This window comes from Diaporthe batatas (assembly GCF_019321695.1).
Source record: "Diaporthe batatas strain CRI 302-4 chromosome Unknown Contig00002, whole genome shotgun sequence".
Lineage (NCBI taxonomy): Eukaryota > Fungi > Ascomycota > Sordariomycetes > Diaporthales > Diaporthaceae > Diaporthe > Diaporthe batatas.
In genome coordinates, this window is record NW_025408549.1 from 3,116,397 (window position 1) to 3,137,381 (window position 20,985).

The 20,985-nt window shown below is 49.4% G+C and overlaps 6 protein-coding genes across 6 annotated transcripts; 4 read left to right on the top strand and 2 right to left on the bottom strand.

Annotated features, from left to right (window-relative positions):
- Positions 1-5,460: 5,460 nt before the first annotated feature.
- Positions 5,461-6,250, top strand: KVR01_001644 (uncharacterized protein; the record flags this gene model as incomplete). Its single annotated transcript, XM_044785688.1, has 2 exons — positions 5,461-5,898; positions 5,960-6,250. 2 exons carry the CDS (start codon positions 5,461-5,463, stop codon positions 6,248-6,250), a joined length of 729 nt encoding a protein of 242 aa, XP_044649599.1.
- Positions 6,251-6,883: 633 nt separating this feature from the next.
- Positions 6,884-7,712, top strand: KVR01_001916 (uncharacterized protein; the record flags this gene model as incomplete). The annotated part of the gene is made up of 2 exons (XM_044795049.1): positions 6,884-7,330; positions 7,554-7,712. 2 exons carry the CDS (start codon positions 6,884-6,886, stop codon positions 7,710-7,712), a joined length of 606 nt encoding a protein of 201 aa, XP_044649871.1.
- Positions 7,644-9,721, bottom strand: KVR01_001095 (uncharacterized protein). Its single transcript, XM_044781810.1, has 3 exons — positions 9,504-9,721; positions 8,821-9,409; positions 7,644-8,746 (listed from the first exon to the last, which is right to left on the bottom strand). The coding sequence occupies exons 2-3, from the start codon at positions 9,359-9,361 to the stop codon at positions 7,773-7,775; spliced, it is 1,515 nt and encodes a 504-aa protein (XP_044649050.1). The 5' UTR covers positions 9,362-9,409; positions 9,504-9,721; the 3' UTR covers positions 7,644-7,772.
- Positions 9,722-11,174: 1,453 nt separating this feature from the next.
- On the top strand, positions 11,175-12,976 carry KVR01_001318 (uncharacterized protein; the record flags this gene model as incomplete). Its single annotated transcript, XM_044784122.1, has 5 exons — positions 11,175-11,366; positions 11,433-11,783; positions 11,845-12,187; positions 12,290-12,794; positions 12,856-12,976. The coding sequence occupies 5 exons, from the start codon at positions 11,175-11,177 to the stop codon at positions 12,974-12,976; spliced, it is 1,512 nt and encodes a 503-aa protein (XP_044649273.1).
- Positions 12,977-14,345: 1,369 nt separating this feature from the next.
- On the top strand, positions 14,346-16,511 carry KVR01_001118 (uncharacterized protein). The gene is made up of 2 exons (XM_044788492.1): positions 14,346-15,639; positions 15,713-16,511. Exons 1-2 carry the CDS (start codon positions 14,767-14,769, stop codon positions 16,178-16,180), a joined length of 1,341 nt encoding a protein of 446 aa, XP_044649073.1. The 5' UTR covers positions 14,346-14,766; the 3' UTR covers positions 16,181-16,511.
- An 831-nt stretch (positions 16,512-17,342) lies between these two features.
- Positions 17,343-20,704, bottom strand: KVR01_001424 (uncharacterized protein; the record flags this gene model as incomplete). The annotated part of the gene is made up of 7 exons (XM_044785039.1): positions 17,343-17,462; positions 17,522-18,136; positions 18,178-18,283; positions 18,333-18,886; positions 18,938-19,039; positions 19,094-19,151; positions 20,685-20,704. The coding sequence occupies 7 exons, from the start codon at positions 20,702-20,704 to the stop codon at positions 17,343-17,345; spliced, it is 1,575 nt and encodes a 524-aa protein (XP_044649379.1).
- Positions 20,705-20,985: the final 281 nt, after the last annotated feature.

Sequence of the window (20,985 nt, forward strand, 5' to 3'; positions counted from 1 at the left end):
TAGCAAGCTAATGCAAGCGGCATTCCATGTTTCTTAGTGTCCTCTGGAGTCCCTCAATGTTGACAAAACTATCGTATCAACGGAGAGATATAGAGACCCATCAGCCAAGTATGCCTCGATCTCATGTCGCTTGAACAACAAACTCCAGATGGCTACCCTTGAAAAGAACGGGTCGTGGTGAGTGCAGGAACAATTTCCATCTTGGGTCTTTGAACTCTAATCCGATACCACACCTGTAAGATCAAGATGATTCAGATTGGGGCCAAGCTTCTGGTCCCACGGGGTGGCAAGGCCAACAGGGACCGGGGTTTCGGAGCATATACCCAGTGCATCGTATGTCCTGGGTCTCAAACAGCAGAGAATTCTCGCTAATCTAGGGCAAGAGAGAACGCCTCGATCATGCTCCAAGATCACTCGTCATCGTCACATGACCACAGGATCAACAACGCGTCGCGGTGCTTTGTCGATGATGTTGGGCCAGATTTGGCAGTAATGCAGAAAGGAACAAGACAATCCGAAAGTCGACACGATTCGAAGCGCGGTGGGATGATACTATGCCAAGCATAAATGCAATGCTTGGTACTTCGGCGTAGCGCGACCACCCTGGCACCCTGGCTGGTCCTGAAGCCGATGGAGGAAGAATTAAGGGTCCAACGTGCGCTGTCCTCAGGTGAAAATTGAACTCCATGGTATGTTAGGGTAGTACGGATTCTACCTTTCTCCGTGCATGGAGAAGGAGTGGTTTGCTTTTGCTTGTCCAATCCCGCGGGCCACACGCAAGAAGCGCTAGGAGCGCCATTTGAATGCTGCTGCGTTGTCCGTTGACCAAAGTCTACCTAGATCAGATAAAACGAGGCCGGCGGAACGTTCCGAGGTCCAGGCGTGCAAGAGCTTTGATCATTTCAAATCGGCCTGGCTCTCCATGCGGTCCGGACTTATACTGCACGTTGCAGGGATCTCTAATTGGCAGCCGCGGAAGTATGCCCGGCATCCTTTATGCACCTGGGCAGACAATCTCGATAGGAGTACTGCGTAGGCTGCCCCAGGGTGCTATACAATAGCCGCGAATCAGCGGATAGGACGAAAGTACAAAGGTTACTCAGATAGGAACCATATGCATTCGCAAGTGACTAAGCCAAAAGAGTTCGGGAGCACCGCGCGCTGCGTGGGACAAGATATCTAATCTAGAACTCCGACAACTTCTATCGAGCCTTTGAACAGTGCCGACGCAACCACATGTCTTCAGACTTGCCACATGGACCGTCGGACATCGAAACGGGACGTTTGATGATTTGAAACCTCTTTTGAAAGACCCAAGGCTAAGCAGTTATCCAGTGAGGAGAGCAAGCAAGTAATTAAATAGAAATGGCTACAATATCAGCCTTGTGCCACTCCCACACTGGTCCATCTGAACTGTCGGTCGTTTACACAAATCCAATCTCACCTAAGTAGGTAAGGAGCAGTGCACTCCAGCCAGAAAAATTGCAGCAAAGCCTTACACTTTTCTCTGTCGTAGCCGTTGATCGACTCGTTGCTTGCATTTATAAAGAACTTATATATTATCCATATCTAAACCACAACTAGGATGAATCACACGACTTCTACGGGCTTGGCCACCCGAGATAGCTCGCCACCGCACCCACGGCAAAAATACGGTGCGGCGTGTGAACAGTGCCGTCGGCGCAAGCTGCGATGCGACCGTCACCGGCCACAATGTGGCGCGTGTCAAGCATCCGGTACCCAGTGTCATGTCGCAGCATCCCGTCCTCTTCGGGGCCCAAAGCCTGGATATATCAAGGATCTCCAAGCGCGTATTGGTTAGTAAATCAACTTGTGTTTGGCATATATATACTGTAGAAGTAAACACCAGCTTGAGACACTTCGATATCCCGCTAACTGTAGATTGATCGACAGCTGCTCTTGAGGGATCAATAATCCAAGCAAACCAACAGCACCATTATACTGGCTATAGTGAATGTGTTGACAACATGTCACCCATCGACTCTCGAGCCTCACTTGACCCGTTCTACTTTGGCGAGCCTCAGGCTCTGGGGCTTGATATGCCAACCCCGTCTTACCCAGAAGACTCGACACAAACAAATAATTATGACTCGTTCCTTTTGAACACAATGGGAATTCCTTGGGAAGGCACTATGGCTGGATCTCAGTTATTCCCACCTCCAATACTAGACGCTTTGCCTATGTCTACACTCAATTATACGTCGCCCACCGGTGGACTGCCGATGCCGGATTTGGCCCACGACTTTCCTTATACCTCATTGGCTAGCCCGAGTGCTAGTAGGAAGCTGTCCTCCGTGTCAACAATGGACCCATCATGTTGGTCTGATGGGTACGAATGCACACCACTGGATAACCGATGTGTGTCTAGAAGGTCATCAGACGTGTCCCCGGATCAGTCACCGACTGGTTCGGATCGATCCGGTGACTCAACGTCGTCGGGTCCGGCTCAGACTAACTTGTATGTCTCAACTCTTCTCGGGCACCCGAGCAACGAGGCAGAGCATGCCTGCTGATATGTCTAGAATTCAGAGATCAGGCTTACTGGGAAAACATTCACCAATTCGCCCCAATAATCCATCAGCGCCGCTACCTATCTTGGAGTCGGAAGCCAGACAAGTCTGCAACCCAAATCGCGCTCCAATATTCCATGTGGGCCTTGGCGGGTTCAACGCTGGCCGAACATACCCACCTCAACGTGGATCGATTGTACCGCAGCGCCGTGCAAGCCTTACAAATAGAACTCGCCAGTAAAACAGCGAGCCTGGCTCAATTGAATGACCTCGAGATGGTCCAGGCCCAACTTCTTTTGTCCATGTACGAGATCAAACATGTAGACTTTCGCCAGGGCTGTTTGACGGCTGGTCGCGCCTTTCGCTTGATCCAATATGGCTGGTTCCAGGATCTAATCAGTGCATCAAATGGCTTCTCTCCTTCCACGGACTGGATTGAGCTAGAGGAAAAGAGAAGAGCATTCTGGCTTGCGTACTATCTCGACCGCATGATTAGCCTGCGAAACGACTCAGCTTGCACTTTTGGCGACGAGGTTAGTTGAGCCTTCCGTAGACTAATAAAATGCTGACACAGACTATCAATAGCCTTCAATCCCCTTACCCATCCCCGACTCCAACTTCCAGAACTGTGTACCCGCCGTTGCAGTGTATCTTACTGAGTGTCTGAGTAAGACGGAATGTGCAAGTGAGGAAGGGACCTCAGACTTTACCAAGAGCATCATTTTGGCTGCTATTTGTGGTTGTGCGTTGTCGCACCGTCAGAACCTGTCTCTAGAACAAGCTCAATGCAGGGGTATGGATCGTTTCTGGATCCGCCACAGCTGGATCAGCTCCAGGCTGGCTGAAAGAGCCAACCTTTCTGCTCAATTCTCCTCAAACGAAACGGATCACGTGGATCCAGCTTTACTTCTTCAGAGTGTTCTGTGGAATACGATCACTCTCTTCATGTATTGGAACATGAGCTTTGTTACAGACGCGCATGCAGATGAGAATTATCTGGGCTTAGAGAACCTCCAACAAGCTTCCATTGCCGCACAAAACTTGACGATCCTAACCGATCGTTTACTGGAGACCAAGTTGTATGAGGTGAGCAAAGCACTGATGGTTTTCTGTCATGGATTTTCATAGAACACCAAGCTGACACAACACATAGTCTCATCCTCTTTCCTTAATTCCCCTTGATATGTGTAAGAAGGTTTTGAAGGCATGGCCGGACCTTGCAGCGTCATTCAGGACGCAAACATCAGCATCTCAGAGCGCTATGCTTTCAGTGGAGAAAAGTTAAGCGTCGATAATGTTGTACAGCAGAGTGTACGGATGTGTACGATACCCCTTAGCCTTGCCTGTGCGTCACAGGGCTGAGACATCGTTACACCTATCGTGTTTTACCACTATTATTGACATTGTAGAATTTTTAAAGTTTGGCCTTTGAGCGTTAAAGGAGCTATACAGACTCCAGATATCAGGATATATACCTAGGTATAAATTAAACAAACCTAAATAGTTTCATTTTTAATCCTTATATATATAAAATATATATAGTATTTTTATATAATAATAAATATTTAAGATTTAATATTTAAAGAAATATAATATTAATAATAATAAAAAAGAAATATAATATATAAATATATAATTAAGTTTTATATTATATAAATAAAGTTAGAAAGTATTACTTTTAATAGTATTATATTAAAATTATTAATATAAATAATATAAAGATTAATAATTAATAAAATAGTTATATAATAAGATTAAAATAATTTTAAAATAACTTTTATAAAAGAAGAATTTTATAATATAAGACTTAATAAATTAACTTTTTCTATTAATATACTTATTATATAACTATTTAAATCTATTTTTATTAAATAAATTAAATATATTATAATCCTTATTTTAAATATATAATTATTAATAAAATAATAATAGTATAATAGTAAACTTATTTAAAAAAACCTTTTAATATAAATTTTATAAAAAAGTTTAAATCTTTTAAAAGTTAAATAAAATTTATTTACTATATATTAAATAAATATTATATAAAGAAAGTAAAAGTTTAAATATTTAAGAATTAAATATTTTTTAATATATTATTTTATTATTAAGAATTTATTTACTTTTATATAATATATAAAGAATATAGTAGAAAAGGGAGCTCTATAAAAGAAGTTATTAACTTTATATTTAAAATATAAGTTAATAATTAGTTTAAAAGTTAAGAAAATAATAAATAGATAAATAATTAAATAAAAAATATAATGTGGTTAAAGTTAAGAACAAACCTAATAATCTATAATTCTTATTAAAAAGTTTAATTTTCTGATAACTTAAATCAATTATATTAAAGAGTTAGGATGGGAAACGTCGCGATGTGGGACAGCACATTAAGCCATTCCTACATATCATAATACCATTGATGACAAGCCTTACATCGGGGTAGACGGTCGTGGCCACTTTTCCTGGGCAGAATCCTGGGAAACCCCAAGATGCATTGGCAAACGATCGACCCCTCTCTCAAGCGGTCTACGGAGTAAGCCACAATGTCCACTTGAGTAGCCCTCGTAGAAATCGAAGTGCCCCCTTCTTGCTAGGCTTGCAAATTGCGATAAGAAGTTAGCCAGCTTGAAGGTCCCAAGATTGCTTGTACACCTTGAGTACCCAGGTACTCAAGTAGGTAATCTGGCTGTCGCCACCGTAATAAACCTGCCCCTGGCTCCTTCTTCATTAGAATATCCATTGTAATCGTCGACTTTGAAGATTTGCTCTTTCCTCTTTTTCAATGGAGCCCACACCCCAAGCAACCTTGGAATGTTTTGATAACCATACTCCACACTTCCTGCAGAATCAACAGACTCGTCTCTTCACCATCCTACCCTTCCGGAGACAGTTTCGACATCTGGGCCTCAAAAGAGTTCGATCCGCCATCATGTATAGTGTCATTTTGACTACGATCCTCACGCTCACTGCCATCGAGGCTTCTTTTCCTGCACTGTCCGTCGAGGACTATCCCGACATTGCCTCGATACTTTCTGTCCCCCCATCGTCCTTTGTGAGCTACGCACAAGGAAATCTGATTCGAGACAACCTCCTCATCAGCCTCACCGGGGCACGCCCGCCAGCTGCAGCCACGCTTGAGAAACGATGGGTCTGCGCTTCGTCTCCAACCTTTACTTGGGGCGACGCGGACAGTGGCGGCGTCGGCGTGACCATCACCAACGCAGATTTTGAGTGGCGCGCGTTCTATGTCTACCAGAACCTCTGCGACTATATTCCGTTGAAGTATCTCTGGATTGCGCCCCAACATACGGTTTTCGTATCTCTGCCAGCCGATTTTCAAGGTCGCATCACACGTGGCACAGACGAGGTACGCCAGACGCCAACCCCTCGTTCAACTGAGTTGTTTGCTGACCGCCTGTATCAAACAGTGGAACCTCGGCGGTGTCCCCCGACCACTCGGAACCTGGCTCGAACTCGCTGTCGACAATCGCAGCTGGATTTGGGGCGACGTCTCTCTGATCCGAGGATGCGACGGACCCGTTCTCATGTGGGCTCTCGACGGTTCTGGTGCATGGAAGGGATTCACACAAAATATCATAGACGGGGCTCCTTCTGGCATTGCCCCATCCGGCGCGTACGACATCAAGCCATCCGGGCGATGGGTCATTGCGGCGACGGAGGATTGGGATGGCTCGACGAACATCGTCCCCATGGCTTAGGATCTCCAAAGGGTCGGACCCGAGTTCGTCTATGTTGACGACGCTCATGGAAATCCGGTTATCGCATCCCAGAATGGTCGTTTTGGAACCTATTGGCCAGCAGGCATACTATAGCTAATATCTCGGGCTGGCCGCAGATGTTATTCTCTGTCCGTTTTGGGTGTCCGGCGCTTGGATAACATTGAAAGCAGCCTTCTGCGCTTCTTGTATTGCACATTCCTTCTTACCGAGAACCACCACATTTGACCGCTTGATGTACAGTTTACAGGGTCGTTTAGCAGCAACTAGGTACTTTGTCAACGCTGAAGTTGAGGCCGTTATGCTTTTATCTCGCAGTTAGCAGCCGGCCAAGTCAGTAATTCCGCTCAACGCAACCACCCCTGACTAAACCCGACTACGTCCTGTTGCACCAAACTGCCGACCGTCCAAGGATGGTGTCGGTCGATGATGCAATGGATTCTAGTCTTGCACCAGCAGCCGGCCGCGCCGCCGAATTTGTAATCGACAAATGCTGTATATTACCACGAAGAAGTAATATAAATTGCACATCTTCAAAGTCTTGGCAGTCTACTACGATCAAAAGCCATCCATCCCCAACGCATTAACTTTTTCCGCATTCAAAGTCTCGATAGTATGGCCTCCAAATATCAGAAGCTGCTCAACAAGCATGTTGTCGTTATTGGCGGAACGTCTGGAATCGGCTTCGGCGTCGCAGAGGCATCCCTCGCCTCAGGCGCCCAGGTGACCGTGTCATCGTCCAACCAGTCCCGAGTCGATGCCGCCGTGGAGAAACTCAAGGGAGACTTCCCAGACGGAAAAGTGACCGGCTATACTTGCGACTTATCCAAGCCCACCGTAGAACAAGACCTCGAGGATCTTTTCTCTAAGGTCGGAAAGGCCGACCATATCGTCTACTCGGCTGGCGACAAACTTGCTGCTGCACCCGTTCAGGAAATCACCTACGAGAAGATCATCTCCGCTGGTCATGTCCGATTCGTTGCGCCTTTGCTTGCGGCCAAGGTCGGAAGCAAGTATCTCAATCCTGGCCCATATTCTTCTATCATCCTTACGACTGGCTCTGTAAGCCAGAAGCCAATCCCCTCTGTATGCACCGATGCCTCACCCCCATGCCTAACCGAACGCCCGTTAACATAAATCTTTGAAGTGGACTATGGTTGCAGGGTACACAGCGGGTCTTCATGGTTTGACCAGAAACCTGGCATTGGACTTGAAGCCAATCAGGGTCAACCTGGTGAGCCCCGGCGTGGTGGAGACTGAGCTTTGGGACTCTACCTTTGACCAGGAGAGCAAGAAGAAGCACTTTGAAGTGGTTACTGTGCAGCTACCTACGGGGAGGATAGCTCAGCCTGTGGATGTGGCAGAGGCTTATCTGTTCCTGATGAAGGACCCGAGCGTGACGGGGACGGTTGTGGACAGTAACTCGGGCGCGTTTTTGATTTGATACTCTCAACGAATGGGCCACCCTTATCTACCCATTAGAAATTCACGTCATTCAAGCTGGTTATACCAATTCCTTAGACCGGTGATGTCCATTTGCCATCCTGTCTTTCATGTCTTCTGGACCATGTGCTTTCTTCTTGGTCTCCCACAGCCTAAAGAAACCATCCCTTTCATGTACCAGATATGTCAAAAGGAATACAACCAGAGTTAAGGGGATGGCAGCTACCCAATACCACCAGAAACGCGGGCCTCCATCCTGGCCGAACATATCGAATGGAATGCTGAATATCGAGGCTACGCATGCCGGCGGAGCAAACACCATTGCCACGAGGGTTAATGATCTCGCCGTGCGAGCTTCGAGGATAGCTATGCGGCCGCCGATCATGCCATTCAGGGCCGCCAGCGATGAAGTCATTCGCGCATAATCGGCCAGGTGTGCGCGGAATTCGCGGTGGAGATAGAGGAAGTCCGGCACTGATGACCGCCAGTCGTCGTCATCCAGCGGCCTTTCTCGAGCCTTGTACTTTGATGAAACTTCGACTGCAGATCTGGTGTCAAAAATTTCATAAGGCTCGTGCCCCTGAGGAATGCCGAGAGAGTCCAGCACGGCGCCCAGCGCTTCGAGGTATTCCGGGCATTTGAATTGGCGCCATGCCGTCTCGACCTGGTTGCTCTCGTTGATCTCCTGCACTGTCCTACGCTGGGCGGCCCACCCGGACGAGCGCATCGAGGCTGTCTGGTGACTGACAAATCCGAGAAGCTGACAGTAATGGCTGGCCACCACCTTTCGAGGGAATATCGCCGCTGATGCGGGGTCTGCTAGATGTCCGAGGACATCCACATAGTGCTCGAAGTAGTAGGTTATGTCGTCTAACAAGGATAGGTGTGATGGCTCTCGTAATTTGGATCCTCGAACTTCATCAGGGATGAAGCCATGGTAACCCTTCTCGAAGGCGGTGATCTTCACGTCGATCAAAGTGTCCGAATCATCATTCAACCGGACTGTTCTGGGAGCTGGATCACAAAGGATGACCGCTATAAGACACTGTCAGTTACAACACATCAATGATTGTTTTAGGAGTATTGGCTGGCTTAGGTTGGTCAATTACCTTTCCATCCGTCTCCGTCTTGTTTTGACCAGAAGGAACATTTGCGCGGCGCGACCAAGAGCCATCCATTTCCCCGCGACTCCATCCAGTGGTAGCACTGGATTTGCCTTCCCGTGGATCCGCATCTCACTGTAGCCGGGTTATGACGGTTGAACCACGCGTGGCATGAAGCGTCGACATGCCACAGCTCAAAATATTCCAAGCTGAAAGACGTTCTCGGCCGGGCGGTCGTCGGTAATCTTGGGCAGTTGATCACTTCATTGAAGCGAAAAGTTGTCTGGCTCCATTGATGCCTCTGGAAAATATCTTCAGATACGCCGAGCTCCGACGTGAGTTGTTTTTTAAGTCCTTGGAAAGTGAATTCGTTAGTGGCAGTCTCGACGATCAGTAGCCGGCGTTCATTCGAAATCTTGGCATTCTTTTTGTGCTCCTCGAAGTAATGCTCCAGCTGTGCAAGGCCGTTGCAACGTTTGAGCTCACAGGTCTCCACTCCAGCAACCGAGTCAATCTTAAAGTCTAGAATCGATGCTCTTTGGTGCATAATGCGTATTTGTTCAATCGTGAAAGTTCGTCCAGGTACACGTTCACCCTAGGAAGAGGTTGGGGTTAGAGGTCTCCAAATGAAAGATGGGAGCCTGATTGCTTATATGTCTCGCTGAGGATCAGCTGAAGGTATAACGCACCTACAATATTAGCGTAGGATCTGCTCTCAGCCAACCCAAACGAGGAGTTAACAGACGTCATTCGCCGAAAGGACTTTCTCGCATGCAATGTAACCCCAGTTGTTTTTACACTGGTAATATCCACGCTGACATGCTAGGCAAACCTTCAAGAATGCCCAATGAAACGACTACCGCGCACCACAGGATTATGAGGAAGGGTGGCGGAGCAAGGCATCTGCGAAACATGGATTGGTTTTAAGAGACAAAATTCCACCCTGATGACGCTGGTACGTTAGAAATACTCTTCGAAAGCTAGAACGGTACCGAGACAAGACTGCCCAGTTCATGTCAGATGACGTGGCCGACCTCCAATTCGACCGTCAACTGCCAGCCTTACAGGACTTCCAATTCATTTCTCGTGGTTTTGTCTACAATGCCAACTGCTAAATCTTTTTTGTATTATCCCACTTTAAGCACATTGGGTACGAACATGGGTTCCCGATCAAAGGCGATCAGTTTACATGCTGTAAAACGGGAGGCCATGCCGGAAAATTTAAGAGTTTATACTACTTGGTGATTTCGAAGTCGTCATGCAATGCAATGCACAGCCACCTTACACTCGGTACCACACAGTGCTGGATAGGATACCGCGTATTGATGCCTAGTTTCTAGCCCATCTACAAGCTGCATGTGGTCTACCTCGGTGCCTCTACGGGAGCGTCTCCGATCACTATACACATCGACCATGGCCTCCAGAGATGCACACCAGGGTTAGCATCCAGATTTCTGCGAAGACCCTAGACATGAGAAGCAGCATTCAGAGAATATTCAAAGTGTGCGAAAGCACCTAGTGGTATAGTGATGTATACGGAATTGGTTTCGGAGGAGCAATGATCCGGAGACGGGTTTATTTATGTGCGCGCTGAGCATTTTAACAGTTATTACTTGACAAGGTGGTGATTTCCTATTGTAGCCTCCGGCCGGATTTCGAGAACATTGGGGGAAAATTGCACAATTGATTCAAGTGATAGAATGGATTCAATCGTGATCTTAGATACCTCCGTGATCAGTTCAAGGATCAACCCGTCGAGGCCTATGGGGATGTCTTCCTTCTCTTTCTTCGGTCGGCGCTTAACTTTGGATATTTTGCACTGATGACATGCATGTACTAATAATCGAGCTCGTAAGCTCACAAGCACTCAATTCGATTGTGACCTTTGCTCATGAGTTAATATTCCATGGCTGAAACACAGATGCATCTGGACACGGCTGAGATCATACATGGCCGCAAAATTGCGTCCAACGATTCCGCGGCGGAGATTGGATTGAGGTCGGACGTGATCCACCACGCATATGATCGCCATTGCATGTTTGAATGGACCTCTGGTTCATGCCGGGTGGAGACCTCCCAGGAACTTTGTTTAAGCGTTGACGATTCGCCACTAAATGTGACCAATCCCATAGTTAGCTCAGTGTAAACATTTTGCATTAGACTACATACCCGGGCACAATACATCTTATCAGCGGCCAGCTCCTCCGCGGACCAGCACCGGACGTATGATGACCCACTGTTGGCCCGCAACGGCACAAGATTTTTGCTGGGTCATAGATATGTCGAGTGTTATATAAGGACGGATAAGTCTTGGCACAAATGGCATTCAAATATCAAGCGAAACATGCTCATCCAGAAAAATGTCTCGGACGACTCAGATAGCCGTATTTGAGCAACTCAGCCCCTCTCCCGGGGCCAGCCCGAGCGAAAAGAAGCAGACATCAGAGACTGTAGCTACACCGCTCCATGAGAAGAGGCCAAGATCACAGGATGATTTGGCCGATGAACAGAGGAGCTGTCGCACAACATCTCTCTTTGCCGTGGCGGGCTGCGTGAGTCCCCGTGGGACGACTCAACTATATTAAGCCCACACAAGCTAACCACTCGGATTGTCACAGACCGCAGCCAAATTCTCCGACGGGTACCAGCAGCAAGTCGCCTCGACCGTGAACATCATCTTTTCGCACATGCTCGGCGATGCGTACACGCCTGACGACAAGACGAGGATCTCCAACGCACTGATCGTCGGACAGGTCTTCGGGATCCTACTGCTGGGCTTTGTCACGGACTGGTGGTCGCGCAAGGCCGGCATGGTCTTCACCTCGTCGCTCGTCATGATCGGCAGCTTGATGGCCACGCTGGCGCTCAGGGTGGAGCCTCTCGGCGTTGGGAATATGCTGTGGTACCTCACGGTTGTGCGTGGCATGGCCGGTGTCGGCGTGGGTGGGGAGTTCCCCGCTGGTGCTGCTGTGAGTTCGTGCATGACCCGGCCACGATTCTCTGTCCTGATTTACTGATTCTGGCCATTAGGCTGCCTGCGAGGGTATGGAGGACTACAAGCCGAAGTCCCGTGGACCTGTCTTTGTGTGCGCGACGACATTCATCACGTGCTGGGGTGGGCCAGTTTGCGTTTTTGTCTACCTGATGACTCTGATTGCCTCGAAGAACGACCTCTCCACGACGTACATCGCGGTCAACTCCGTCTCGGTCATCCTGCCGCTGGTTGTCTTCATGTTCCGTCTGCGCATGCGGGACTCGAGGCTGTTTCAGCGATCCAACTTCAAGTCGACAAAGACGGTCAAGATCCCGCTCCGGCTTATCTTCAAGAGATACTGGGTGCGTCTCCTGGGCACGGGCGGTGCCTTCTTCATCTGTAAGCATCAACTTTCACCTATCACGGATCCCCGTCTTTCATTTTCGGGACGTTCTAGAATGCCATACATCAAGATAGTAGCAGGACTAACGTCACCACTAGATGATTTCGTCAACTTCCCGAACGGAATCATGTCGAGCACAATCATCAACTCCTTGGTTCCGGGCAAATCTATCCAGACAGTGGCAATGTGGCAGCTCATCCTCTCCCTTATGACTCTGCCCGGGGTCTTCGTCGGCATTTTCCTCGTCAACAAACTGGGCCGCCGGTGGACTGGTATCCTGGGGTTCGGGGGCTACCTCCTCGTTGGGTTGATCGTTGGGTGTTCCTTTGCGCAGATCACCAAGGTAATTCCTGCGTTTGTTGTTATGTATGGACTGATGCAGAGCTTGGGGCACATGGGCCCGGGTGCTACTCTCGGCCTGGTGTCGACTGAGTCGTACCCAACCGCCATCCGAGGCGTCTGCTATGCGATATCAGCAGCCCTGGGCAAGGCTGGGGCCGCCGTTGGTACAGAGGTGTTTACACCCATCAAAGAGAATCTCGGGCAGAGGTGGACCTTCTTCTTCGCTGCCATTTTCGGTGCCATTGGAATGGTTGTGTACTGGTATGTTACTTCGCCCCCTTGCCCGGAATGAGTTCTAGGCCTAGCTAACATCTGTTTCCAGGTTCCTGATCGAAGACATGTCCCAGGCAGATCTTTTGGCGGAGGACAAGGCTTTTGAGGTGTACTTGAAGGAGAACGGGTGGGAGGACGACATATTGGAGAAAGCCGAGCGCAGAAAGTGAACTGCGCGAGGCCTCAGGTTCCAATGACAGGACTTGTAAATAGCATGTATGACAGACCAGAATAAGTATGCCTTGATCGCGGTCTCGACTCCGGAACTTGTGAAGTTTGTCCATTGCGGCAACCATCTAGAACACCTGAGTAGACATACACAAGTCCCGCAAGGAAACACAAAGAAAAGGTCAGCCGTAGCAAACTGCAATGATACCACATTGCATGCCTGGACCGACAGACATTGCGACTTTGGTTTCTTGGCCAACGTCTCAAAAAGATGTGCTCTGGGGCACACACAGTTGGCAGAACCCTAGCAGAGGAGTTTTCTCGTTCCTTTGCACCTCCCGATACTCCCAAAAAGCAAAAGGAACAAGCTCAATGAACCATTAGATTCGTTGAACACGTTCAGAGCCGGTGATGAACCGTGCAGGGATCGAACCTGCAATCTCCTGATTCCGAATTGCTCGTGAGAAGATCACGAGTCGTAGTCAGACGCCTTGCCATTGGGCCAACGGTCCTGCTGTTGTTGAAAGTGGGCGTCGTGAAGAGATTTACAAAGGAGAGAAAAGTTTTGTAGAAGCGGGTGGGGCCGGAGTTGTGTTATAGCTCGCCGGGTGGGGCGTCCGAGTCGAAGGTCCGTAAGCGGCAATAACACAGTGGCTGAAAGCGTAAACACCGTCAAGTCGAATCTGCCAGTGATAAGGGTTTGTGTTGACGAAGCAATGTGGATAAAAGGAGTGAGGGGCCTCGGGAGTAAGACGGATGGATTGACCGATGGTCATAGCCTTAGTTTGCGGCGTAGCACACTGGGCCATGCAGTAGTGCACTGCGATACTGGTAAGCCAGGACAAGCTTTACCAAGCGTCTTGGCTGCCGAGTGATGGGATACGTCGGTTCTCGGAAGGAAGAGGCCAACGGGCCGGGCGGTGCAGAAGACGCGTACACTAGGGTGTGAAGTCGTGAGGAGAAAGAAGAAGGAGAAGGTCGGATCTGCGAGGGACTGAATAAAGGTACCGGGTTACCTAAGTATATTGGCCTATCATGTGGAATAGGGGTGCGGGGATGCGCATGCTCGGCCAACAAGGACACGGTATTTAGCATGCTTGGTTCCCCATTTCGATAGATGGGGAAATGACACTGGCACTGAATGACTGCCTGACTCCGGCATTAACATTGACTGTTGGCACCAGGCTGGCTCCAACGGTGACACATGCGTGGTACCTTTTGTCAAACAAAGACTAGTGCACCTCTGCAGCGGGAGAAGGGACCTTTTTTCGAAACAAGCTTTTTGGGAAAAGGGAACCCTGTCGCCCTTGCGCTGCCTCATTGGCGGCACAGCCCCTCAGGTGCGAAACCGAGTGCGATCCCGCTAGCTGATCCCTGTCTAATCCCTGCCAGAGGATGGGGATCCCTGCTGTGGCTGACAACCTCAGCCAGCATGTTCGGCGCGAACATGGTCTCAGCACGTCCTGCCTCGACAATGCGGAATGGCTTCCTGTCAGACCGTGCAGATGAGGGCCGCAGGCCTACCACGATTTCATCCGCAGCTGAGCTGCTCAAAATCCTCTAAATAAGAAAATGGCCACCCTTATTCCCAATCCAATTCTCAGTCTCATTCCCATCTCTCTCTCCTCATATTTACGGGCTTTACTTGGAATATTCATCGATTCCATACCAAATATACTGCCATATACCCCATTCAAGTCGTCAAAATCTTGCCTACACCTCTCAAAACTCTCAACAGGTTAATCAACCAAGTATTTGAGCACTGGTGTTGTCGCCAAACAACAACCAAACGATGGCTTCTCAGCTATTCGACCGCATGGTCGCCAGTCTGCCTCATCTGGTGACCCGGTCCAACGACTTCGAGCCGTACAACTACACAAGCAAGAACGGCCATGTGTGCGCCATGCCCCGGCCCCTCACCAACACCGAGACCGCCAAGCTGGCCGGCGGCTACGACTTCTTCACAATCAGCAAGATCATCACCGGCGCCTGCGCATGCTTCGTCCTCCTCAGCCTCTTCGTGCTCATGTTCAGGCACGCCACGCACCTGTCGAGGCCCAACGAACAGCTCAACATCCTCAGGATCTGCTGCTACCTGCCCGTCTTCGCCATCGGCTGCTTCCTCGAGGTCTCCTTCCCTAACGCTTACGTCTACATCAACCCGTGGCTCGACTTTGTCCAGTCTATTGCCTTGTGCAACTTCTTCCTGCTCATGTGCCAGTTCGTCTCCCCCTCGGATCAGCATCGTGAGGTCTTCTTCGCCGCCCTCAAGGTTCCGCAGAAGAAGAAGAAGAGCAACGCAGGCCGGCGGGCACGGGGCCGCCGCGGTGACTTTGGCCCTCAGCCCGAGGTCGAGGAGGAGCCCATCAATGGTCTGGAGTGGTATCGCAAGATGTGGATGCTCATCTTCCAGTACCCTGTTGTCCAGGCACTGGTTGCTATCTTCACTGCCATCTTCGAGTCACAAGGTGTCTACTGCCTTGTAAGCAGCAAGCCCTACTTTGGACATCTCTGGCTTGATATCATCCACAACGTCAGCTTGACACTGGCTATCATGTCCTGTCTCAGGCTCTACGGTGCCCTTAAGGGGCGTCTGGCGCACCACAAGCCCCTCGCTAAGCTGGGCGCGTTCAAGTTACTTGTTGCCATCACTGGTATCATCCAGGTAAGCCCTCGGAGGACCCCCATTTTCTCACAAATACTGTAGCAAGAACTTACTAACACCTTCTTCTCCCCAGCTCATCTACTGGGTCCTTCGATCCATCACTCCCTCGCCCCTCAAGCCGACAGCCTACTTCTCCTGGTCCGACGACTTCATCGGCATCCCCGTCATGGTGATGGCACTCCTCACCGTCCCCTTCTCCATCTTCTTCCACTTCGCCTACGACGTGAAGCCATACTACCTCGAGAACACCGGCAAGCACATGCCCCTCGCCCAGGCCGACCTCGAGTCCGGGTCCACCGGCTCTGGCGCCGGTTCACCTGGCCCCCACGCAAAGCCCGCGGGGCCTTACACCGCTGTGGGTGCCGCGGGGACGAGATACCAGGGTGGGTTCCTCGGTATCTGGGCCTGGCTCGGCATGCTCAACCCCAGCGAGCTCATTTCGGGGTTCATTTTTGGGTTTACTATGCTTAGCAAGGAGAACCGCAAGGTTGGTATCAACACTGTCCGCAGGGCTCAGACTGGGGAATTTGGTCAGGCTTGAGGGATCAACGTATATGAAGTGATGGGATTTCTGGGACAGGTCAGGTCCTGTATGAGCTTTGGAGGAAGTGCACGATTTGTGTGCTGATGTTTGGGATTCTCCCTATTACAATATTTGGTGGATACCTTCAGAAAGTAAAACGGTCTGGCGTTTGGATTGCTTGGTATTTGCTTTCACCAGGCAGCACTGACTGTCCGATGATACGAGGTGCTCTGCTGGGTATTAACTTGCGTATGTGTCTGACAGAATGTCTTAGTTGATCATACCCCCTTCAAGCGATAACTAGATTATGCTAGCCTATATGAATATCACGATTTTGAGATTCAAGAAATCCTTACGCTGTGGGAGATTACAAGGTTTCTTATTTACACACAAGTCTCCAGATAATATCTGTCAGTCAGACAACAATTTTCACAAAAATAGCGAGTTTCCGTTTACGCAACCGCACATATCCAACGCCACTCCACTGCTATCGAGTCATACATATCCAGCCACAGCACTCTGCTCTTCCGCTGCTTGCACCACTCCTCAGCATAACTGACGCCAAGACCATACTGAAACACAACGCGAACTTCTTCGAGGGTCACGTTCACCGCCTCAGGGAAACAGAAGAACACAAAGACTCTGCCAAGGAATGGCAGACCCGTGTAGAACCCAAAAGTACAAGACGGGATTCTCTGGAAAATAATCACTTAAAGTCTCTTGGCCGGACTTGCTAAGTGGTTTTGCTTCTATTCTGTACTAGTGTGCGTCTGAGGACATACATGGCGCCTTCATACGATAGTAAGCGCTCAAGACCCAGCACTTGAAACATACACGATGTCGATAACAATGGTCATAATGTGATAGGTGCTTGTAGACAAAGGTCATTAAATACTACAAAAGCTCGCATGCCCAGGGCGTCAACTGAGTCCTACTGAGTGCTGTGAACACAAGATATCAAAATGTACGAGATTTTGTTCGGGCCTGCGTTATCACAATTCTTCTCCCAAGACAAGTTGAGTAGTTCGAGAATGGCAAAAATCATTTTTCCTCCTGACAAGCATACTCGCGCAAGTTCTGACTGCATGGTGAAACCAATTATACTACTGAAGAGACAGAAATTTGCCTCTACTCCCTTCAAAATGGACTTTTATCCTACTGCGTAGGTGCAGCCTGGTCCTCAGTCCAAAGGACCGTAACGTGGCGGAAACTGAAATTCGACATGGGGCTTGTCTTTCAATTCCTGAGGGACAGGGGGCATGACCTCCATGCCTTCCAGCAAAATGACCTGCTGCCCACTCTATCTCACATGTCAGTTGATATCGTTTCTAACGGTGAAAGGAACGCAGGGATTCTTACCGCAAAATGATGAATCATGTGACAGTGTAGCATTGATACTGCAGGGAAGGCGATCTCATATCGAACCACGACAAAGTTACCCTCTCCACCGTACAAGGTGAAGCCATCACGATACGGCGGGTTGACCAAGTTGAAGTACTCGGATCCGCCGCCTGTGACCGCCTCCTCGACGTCCTTCCAGCGGAAGCCGCCACGGCCCTGGCCAATGACCCAGACCTTGTGGTTGTGCTTGTGGAACGGGTGGGTGGAGTCGATATCGGCCCCGTTCTCGATGATGAGATCCACGACGGACCCATTCTTGAGGAAGCCGTGCGCGTTACCCCACGAAGTCTCACCGCGGGAGATCTCGTTCCACATGATGGGCGGTGCGTTCTGCCTGAAGAACTCGTGCGGTGCCGCGTTCAGCACCCAAGTCGAGGGTCCCGTCTTGTTCACCATGAACTTAAGGCTAAAGTCAGCTTTTTGGGGTGGCAGTCGTGGGGGGTAAGGCGCGAGCTTCGTCTCGTCCATGACTTTATGCGTAGGATCGACGACGCTGCCGTTCAAGTGAAGCCACGGCTTTGTGTCTGGAACGGTGCGATTGGACTGCGCTGAAAGATCCTGAAAACGCTTCAGCTGAGAACTGGGATACTATTCTTCGAACGAAGTACCTTGACTGTGGGGTAACGGAGTATTCCAGCCCCCTGGATAATCTGCTCGTCCCGGATCGAATGCAATCTCAAAGCGTAATCACCAGGAGTCTTGTTCAGACGCACAAGGATGCTGAGAGAAATCATTAGTCGCGATCACTGGCTTGGAAGTGTAGAGACACACGTGCCTTGTTCTTTCACCAAGATTTGCATGAGTTCGGACGACCTTCTGAGGGTGCACGAATTCACCGTCGGCTGCAACGACATAGATCTCATGGTCATCGATGCTGACACTCATTGAGTGATGTGCCCCAGAGTTGATGAAGTTGATCCAGATCCACTCTTGGCCGGGCTCAGCCTGCACTACCTCTAGTTCCGGTTGCGTCGCGGTACAATACTCAATGTTCGTGTACTGGTGGCCTGGAATTTTGTATCGGCAGCCTCGCTCGTTGCGGTCTGGTCCACCAGCCTCCTCAATATCTTTAGCAGATTCACATCTTGTTCCGCCCTTCGCATTCAGAGTAAGGCTGTTAGCACAGATCGGTATATACCCGGTATCACGGAACCGAATCAGATACATGTCCATCGGCTGGTCATTCCAGTCAGCGATGATGATATGCCGGGGATCTTTCTCTGCTTTTCGCATGGCTTGAATATCATGGTCATCATCAGAGATCAAATGATATGGCCGAGGCCGCCAGTCCGCTGGTGTGATCCACAGAGGACCTCGTTGACCCTATGATTCTCATCAGCCTGCAATGCCGATGCCCAGTGGCTGGTGACGTACGTCTGAGAATGCCGGCCCGAAATGCCCATGATAAAAATAGCTACCGTATTGACCTTGAGGTGTGAAGCGATAGGTGTAATTGTCTCGTGGTGCCGTCGCCCACTACTGGAGATCAGCCTCGTGTTCACCACATTTTTGGGGACTGGCGTTCCATACCTGAGTCACGCCCGGTACTCCATCAAGCCAGGGCTCATTGATTTGGTAGATACCATGCCTGTTCGTTATATCAATTGATGAACAGGTCGAGATAGCTTGCTGCGGTGGAGGTTACCAGTGAATAGTGGTCTCAATGGGCAGTTGGTTGTCCACGAAGGCTTCGAGGGTCTCGCCCTCATCGACAGTGAGCACGGGCCCCGGTGTGTTGCCATTTATGCGGAACGTTGGACGACCATGGCCATCTGACAGACGCATCAGTCTCATTGACCCCAAATTCTGTGCTACTTGTTCGATATACCTTGCTTGTCCCAGTCATATGTCAAGGTGAGATTGTACCTGCGAACTCGCTCACCACAAGCCGGCGCCACAAGCAGAGGCGTCAACAACACCAGAATTGATGACAACATTTGATGAGTAGAATATCGACTCGTTATGGACCAAAGATTGAACAATGGTTGTCTGAAAGGGCACAGAGAGGCACCTCCTGGTCTCAAGAGAACATGGCCCAAGATGCTGTTTGCAAAAAAGACTCATTTGCTAAAGTACCAAACTGACAACCCGGTCGATATCGCTGCCATTCCCAGATTAGTCTTGCGAATGGTGATCAGCAGTGGAGATCACACGCTCTGGGATCACACTATCCGAGTCGCCGTTGCGTCACCATCCTGTCCCGGTGACAACTTGCCGGCTTTGGCCACCGTAACTGCCGTGTTGCTGAAAGATCACGATGGCCCAAGCCTCCTTGATTATCAGCCATGGGTTTGATTCAAGGGGCGGCCATCGGATCGGCAAGCTTTCCCGGTCTGTGGGCTTGCGTTATCTGGTACGGAACTTGCGGAAACACTTAGCCTGGGCAGATCCACAGGACTCGGACTCCTTCCAATTTGGAACGTTGGGCGCCATCAGGAGTTGTCTGCCCCCCCTGCCTTTCTCCTTTTCCTGGCCATCTTTTAAAGGCTCACTACAGACCCTAACATAAGGCTAGTATCTGGTAATAATTTATAGGCATCTAAATACTAAGAAATTAGAAGGTTGTAGTGAAATTATTAAGAATAGTATAGAATAAAATAAGACTAGTACTAAAAGACTGATATAATATACATACTTTTAGTTAAGAGACACAGGACTTCATGTTACTTTTTATTATCTCAACTCGGTATCCAGGAAAATTCATTTCTAGAATTCCTTAGCCCGTACTACTAAAGCCCGCAGGGATTTCGAAGTTATCCTTGCTGGGGAGAATGGTTCGCCACGCTAGCTATAAGGTACTCACCATCGAGTTTCACTACTGAGAGTACTAATGAATAAATAGTAGAATTTCTCCATATTTTTTATAATCAGTAGATATCAGCCAAATTAGAAGGAAAGGAACTGCTGACTAACTATATGCACTTGCTAGGATAACTTCGGAATCCTTGCGGGCTGTAGAGAACAGTATGACTACTCGACAAGGGTTCCACGAGGTCAAAGGGTTCATGCTCCCGCCGGCCCCGCAACCTTGGAACTGACATGCCGCTGTGGAGCCTTACAGGGCTAGCCCTGCAGGATGTTTCGCAAGTTAAGGTTCGGCCTTGTTCGGAGCTGACGGGACCTACTAGTGCCTAGGTGCATCAGGTGCTAGTAATGCCAGTAAACCTTAAAATCAAGTGGAGTGCAACCGAGATACATCGTTACAAAACAACAAGGACTACACAGTATGGCCGTCTGTCTTCGCCCCTGTCGTCGGAAGCAGCGGTGAGTCCTTTATCAGCTCTTGTCCTGGACGGCCAGAACGGCCTGTTGCCTGATGCACACTAGTGCCCAACATTGAAGTGGCGATCGGACTCGTGTTTGAGTTGATCATAGCACCGATCGCGAGCATGACGGAATCCGAGGCGATGACTGGACGGAAG

Coding starts and splice junctions, on each gene's coding strand:
- KVR01_001118 (XM_044788492.1), top strand. CDS start 14,767: ATGGCTTCTCAGCTATTCGACCGCATGGTCGCCAGTCTGCCTCATCTG. Junction 15,640..15,712: donor CCATCACTGGTATCATCCAG/GTAAGCCCTCGG, acceptor TCTTCTCCCCAG/CTCATCTACTGGGTCCTTCG.
- KVR01_001095 (XM_044781810.1), bottom strand. CDS start 9,361: ATGCACCAAAGAGCATCGATTCTAGACTTTAAGATTGACTCGGTTGCT. Junction 8,747..8,820: donor AGACGGAGACGGATGGAAAG/GTAATTGACCAA, acceptor AGTGTCTTATAG/CGGTCATCCTTTGTGATCCA.